The 5,040-nt window shown below is 52.4% G+C and overlaps 1 protein-coding gene across 2 annotated transcripts; it reads left to right on the top strand.

The window, feature by feature from the left end:
* Positions 1–215: 215 nt before the first annotated feature.
* On the top strand, positions 216–4,713 carry TRPM4 (transient receptor potential cation channel subfamily M member 4). 2 transcript variants are annotated; one of them, XM_069103389.1, is made up of 8 exons: positions 216–466; positions 621–795; positions 919–1,093; positions 3,005–3,195; positions 3,285–3,417; positions 3,607–3,679; positions 3,759–3,852; positions 4,443–4,713. In XM_069103389.1, the coding sequence occupies exons 1-8, from the start codon at positions 341–343 to the stop codon at positions 4,520–4,522; spliced, it is 1,047 nt and encodes a 348-aa protein (XP_068959490.1). In that variant the 5' UTR covers positions 216–340; the 3' UTR covers positions 4,523–4,713. The 2 variants fall into 2 exon arrangements, with proteins under 2 accessions (XP_068959490.1, XP_068959491.1); XM_069103390.1 differs by having other exon boundaries at positions 229–466; positions 4,265–4,713.
* The last annotated feature ends 327 nt before the right edge of the window (positions 4,714–5,040 follow it).

Consider the following 5,040-nt stretch of genomic DNA (forward strand, 5'->3'; position numbering starts at 1 on the left):
GTTTTTCCCATCGTCACCGATTCTTTGTGACTCCGTGTGGGGTAACTGTCCCAGACCTCTGGTTAAAACTATGCTCCTTGTGCTCGCCCACTCCCCAGCGCTGCCTGGGCTCCCCCACTCGCCTGCACTGCCTAGGCTCCCCCACTCCTCAGCGCTGCCTGCGCCCCCCTCTCCCCGGCGCTCCCTCCACTCCCCAGGCTCCCAACACCTCCTTCTCAAAGCGGGCCATTCCTCTTTCGCCTCCCCATTCTCAGGGGCTTTCTGAGAGACTTTCGCCCCAGGACCCGGCAGATGGGTTTCTCCGGTGCCTGTTTTTCCCTCCCTCACGCACAGGCTAACGATGAAGCTGTACGAACTGGGCCGGGCAGTGCTGTGCCTGGACTTCATGGTCTTCACCCTCCGTCTGCTGCACATCTTCACGGTCAATAAGCAGCTGGGACCCAAGATTGTGATTGTGCACAAGATGGTGAGGTTGGGGCTAGGCAAGGACAGAGAAGTGGGAGGGTCCGGGGAAAGGCCGGGGGGGGGGGGGAACGGGGAGAAAGGGGGGGAAGGGGGGGGGAGGAAGAGGAGAAAGGGGGCACGTGTTGGCTCCTCAGACCCCCTCTGTTATCCTGCAGATGAAGGATGTCTTCTTCTTCCTCTTCTTTCTGGGTGTGTGGCTTGTGGCCTATGGTGTGGCCACCGAGGGGCTGCTCAGGCCACAGGATCGTGACCTGCTGGCCATTGTAAGACGGGTTCTGTACCGGCCCTACCTGCAGATCTTTGGCTACCTCCCCCAGGAAGACATGGATGGTAAGCACGGTGTACCAGGCCTGTGTGGGCGCGGGTGCATGGGCAAGTAGTGTGCACCTCCGTGTCTCATGTCTCCATGGCTGACTGTCTCTGTTTCTGTCCTGTCTTCCCCGTGGCCCACAGTGACCCTGATGCAGCGGGAGAACTGTTCCAAGGAGCTCGGCGTGTGGGCACAGCCTCCAGGGTCCTCGGGCTCCTGTGTCTCCATGTATGCCAACTGGCTGGTGTTGCTGCTCTTAGTCATCTTCCTGTTGGTGGCCAATGTGCTTCTGCTCAACCTTCTCATCGCCATGTTCAGGTGCCCAGTCCCACCAGTGACCCCTGAGACCCTGACCTTGCACACCCACTCCACCCCTTCCTCCCTGGCCCCTTGTGTCAGCTACACTCCTGGAGATGATGGTCCCCCTCTGCAGCCCAGGCCCAGAGAAGGCCCCACTCACACCCTTCATTTCACCATCAGCCATGAGCCTCCCATTCTGAAATTCCTCCTTTTCCATCCCTCTCTCTTCCCCAGTCTCCTCATCTTTTCTTTGTCCTTACTGTGACTTCCAGTAACACCATCTCTCTCTTCTCTACCCCTCCATAACCTCCCTTTTGTCCCTCCATAGTTAATTAGTTCAGGGACACTGTGCTCTTTCCCCTGGGGTCCCTCCAACCCTTTGCCTGTCCTAGATCACACTCTCTCCCCCTGGGATAAGGCTGATTGTCCTCACCATCCACTTTCTCTGCTCCTGTGGGTGAGGTACTGAGAACACAACCCACGCTCCAACTTCCTCTTATCTAACCTCAGCTGGGTCTTCACTGAGGGTCTAATCAAACAAATCCTGTTGTGCTTCCTCCATCCAATGACCACCTGGCCCCATCAAGTAACTGCTCCACACTTCTTTCCCTGATCCCTCAGTCCCCTCAGGCTATCTATCATTTATCTCCCTTCACTTTCAACCAACTCAAAAAGCTGCCATGCATGGGCAAGTCCCTTTACCCTTTATGTGCCTCAGTTTCCCCATCTGTAAAATGGAGATACTTACCTGTAGTCCCTACCTACCTGTCTCCACCTGAGTGTGGTGCCAGCACTCCAGACTCGGCCTTACCAAAGACCCCCTGGAGCATTTGCATGTTATTGTCGAAGGTACCACCATCTTGCCAGTCGCCCACATTCTTAGTCCCAGTTGTTCTCAAGTCCTAGCCTTCTTCCAAGTCCCTTTTCATTTTTTATAGTATTATTGATGTGTTAGGTGTTTTCATTACACACTTGCAGACACTCCCACTTGGTAACACCATAGAATAGGTAAGTGCTGCTGCCCACCTCAAGACCTCAATGACTTTCTCCTACCTAGACTTCCTAATTGTTCTCCTTTCTGGCTTCTCCTCCTCCTATGCAGCTTCTCAACAGTTACAAAAGAGATGTGCCTTCCTGAGACACAGTCTGATGGTGTCAGATCAGATCTTCCTTGCTCAAAAATATTCTGTGGCTCCCAATTGCCTCCAAGACAATCCCAGTTTTTGTGGTGCTTGGCTCCCCACCTTCCCCCAAAGGTCTCCCAAGTTTTTTCCATTTTCTATTTCCTGGTCTTATTTCCTGTTCACATTTTACTTCCCACAGCTGCCTTTGCCAGACTCCCTCCCATGCCTGGAACACTCTCCCTCCTCCCAGGCTCAGCCCTGGGGGGCTCTCCTGGGGAAACCCTCCCAGTTATCCCTTCCCTTGCCTGCTTTGACTTACCTTTGTATGCATTATACAGAAGTTCCCTGAAGGCAGAGTTTGCTTTATTTGTCCTGTGTTTAGTGCAGGGCACAAGCCTGGATGGACCCTTGGAGGTGGTTAATAATGTTTGTTGAGTTCAGTTGTACACATCCTACTGACCACTGGCTCCTTGCTCCAAAGATTTCTCCTCCTCTGCCCCAATGACTTCACTTTCTTAAGTCTTCACTGTGCTGGCCTCTCACTCCAAAGACTTTGGACCTATTGACCAATAGCCGCTGACCCCTGGAACCCATAATTCAATGACCTATGTTTGATCTCTTCTTGTAACCACTGCCCTGGCCCTTACAGAGTGACCCATTATGTCTGACCTACTGATCCTTGACCCTGATGACCTTTTGATCCTTTAACCATTTTCCACTCCTCTTCTACCCACTGATCTGTGTCTTTTGATTAAATGATTATCAATGAGTTGGCCTCTGACTCTCTTGCCCTCTCGTTCAACAGTTACACTTTTGGAAAGGTGCAGGGTAACAGTGACAGGTACTGGAAGTTTCAGCGCTATGGGCTGATCTGTGAGTTCCACGACCGACCAGTGCTGGCTCCACCCTTCATCATCTTCTCCCACATCCTCCTCCTGCTGAAGCATTCCAGGCACAGTAGCCACAGGCGGATCCCCCCCTCAGCAGAGGACTTCAGTAAGCTTGCCTGGTGGTGGGTTGAGGGGGCTTCCCAGGAGGCAATCTCCCAGGTGTCCTGGGTTGAGCTCTCTCCTGCTACCCCTTAGGGCTGTACCTGTCTGACAAGGCAGAGAGGACATTGCTGACGTGGGAGTCCGTGCAGAAGGAGAACTTGCTACTTGTCCAAGCCAGGGACAAGAGGGAGAGTGATTCAGAGAGGCTCCGAAGAACATCCCAGAAGTGAGGAGGGAGGGAGACCCCTCGAGGGCAGCAGGTGGGAGGAGACAGGAGACATTTCTGAAGTGAAGGGATGTCTCTTTGGGTGACAATTCTCAGAGAATGAAGGCTCTCTGGGATTGAGAAATGTTCCTGGTGGGGCAGAGGAAGGGACTTTTCTGAAGGTGACCCCTGCTTCCCTCCCAAACACAGGGTAGACACAGTCCTGAAGCATCTGGGTCAGATTCGGACTTATGAGCAGCGTCTGGTGGGGTTGGAGCATGAAGTAAGAGGCAATGGGTGGGCAGGGAGGAGGGGTTGGGTGCAGCCATCCATCTTGTCCTCTGACCCCATACTCCTGCCAGGTCCGTCACTGCAGCCAACTCCTCAGCAGGGTGGTTGAAGCACTGAGTCACTCTGAGCTGATCTCACCAGCCATCCCCACTGAACCCCTGAAAGGTCAGCAACCCCTACCCTGTTCTTGCCTCCTCCTTGTCCCTGGCTCTGGCCTCCTCTGCTCTGGTTATGTCTACCCCTAAACCTTCCATGCTCCCCTCTCCATTCTGGTCCACATTTTTGTCTCCTTGCCTTTGTATTACTCTCCATCCTGGAGTCACTCTGTTCTCTGTCTTTTTTATTTTTTGCCTTTTGGAGGGCAATTGGTGTTAAGTAACTTGCCCAAGATTATACGGCTAGTTTCTTTTGTGTTAAATGTCTGAGGCTGGATCTGAACTCAGGTCCTCCTGACTCCAGAGCCAGCGCTTTACTCACTGCACCACCTACATGCCCCATCTGGTTCTCCATCTTACTGTCCCAATCTTCTCCCTTCCCCTTTGTCATCAAGTCACTAACTCCTTCATCTTTCCCACAGAATGAGCCCTTGGGGCTGGACACCAAAGGACTCCCATCCCCTTTGAGACACAGAAACTCCCTCTGTCCAACAAAGCAAGGACAGTCTCCATCTTCAGGCATCCTGTCTCAATGGACCCTTTCTACTCCTTGGGACCTCTCAGGGAGTGATCTTTCTCTCCCTTGGATCCTCTTTACAGGGTCCATTCCAATCCCCAGAAAGATGGCCACATTGACATCAGGTGCCTCCCCCCATCCCCAGTGGTCCAATCTAAAATGACCCCTGCCCCAGGCAGTGAGATCCAAATCCAAGGATCAAATCTAAGGATGACAGAGGGGCATTCAGGCAATCCTGGACTGTGAAGATCACCTCAGGGGACCAAGAACTGGGGCAGGACCAGGGATTCCACTCCACCCCCACCCTGGTGTCAAAAATTTGCAAAGGTTGTAAATAAAGACCCATTTGTAAGATGCTGGGAGCAATTTCCTTTTTTCTTTTTTTTGCTAGGATAACTAAATGGTCAGGCAGATCAGGAAATGTGGTAGAAGGACTTTGCTATGATGTAAGCAAAGCATCTGATGGCAGTGTTTCATGTGATTGCCATGGACAGCTGTGGGCTGGACAAGAGTACAGTTGGGAGAATTCAGTATTCATCGAATGGCCAAAACTAAAGAACTATCAGCAATGGTTTGGTGTCATCTTGCAGGGAGGTCTCCAGTGGGGAGTCCCCAGTACCTCTGTTTGGCCTTGTGCTATTGAAGCTTCTTATCAATGACTTGGGTAAGGGAGAGACAATA

The sequence above is a fragment of the Petaurus breviceps genome, unplaced genomic scaffold, assembly GCF_028583685.1.
Source record: "Petaurus breviceps papuanus isolate PSGF00001 unplaced genomic scaffold, PetGlider_PUasm1.0 577, whole genome shotgun sequence".
Classification (NCBI taxonomy): Eukaryota; Metazoa; Chordata; class Mammalia; order Diprotodontia; family Petauridae; genus Petaurus; species Petaurus breviceps.

Bases quoted from the DNA above. Each gene is read 5' to 3' on its own strand.
- TRPM4 (XM_069103389.1), top strand. From the start codon at position 341: ATGAAGCTGTACGAACTGGGCCGGGCAGTGCTGTGCCTGGACTTCATG. The intron at 467-620 runs GTGAGGTTGGGG...GTTATCCTGCAG, and splicing joins TTGTGATTGTGCACAAGATG to ATGAAGGATGTCTTCTTCTT. The intron at 3,680-3,758 runs GTAAGAGGCAAT...TACTCCTGCCAG, and splicing joins TGGTGGGGTTGGAGCATGAA to GTCCGTCACTGCAGCCAACT.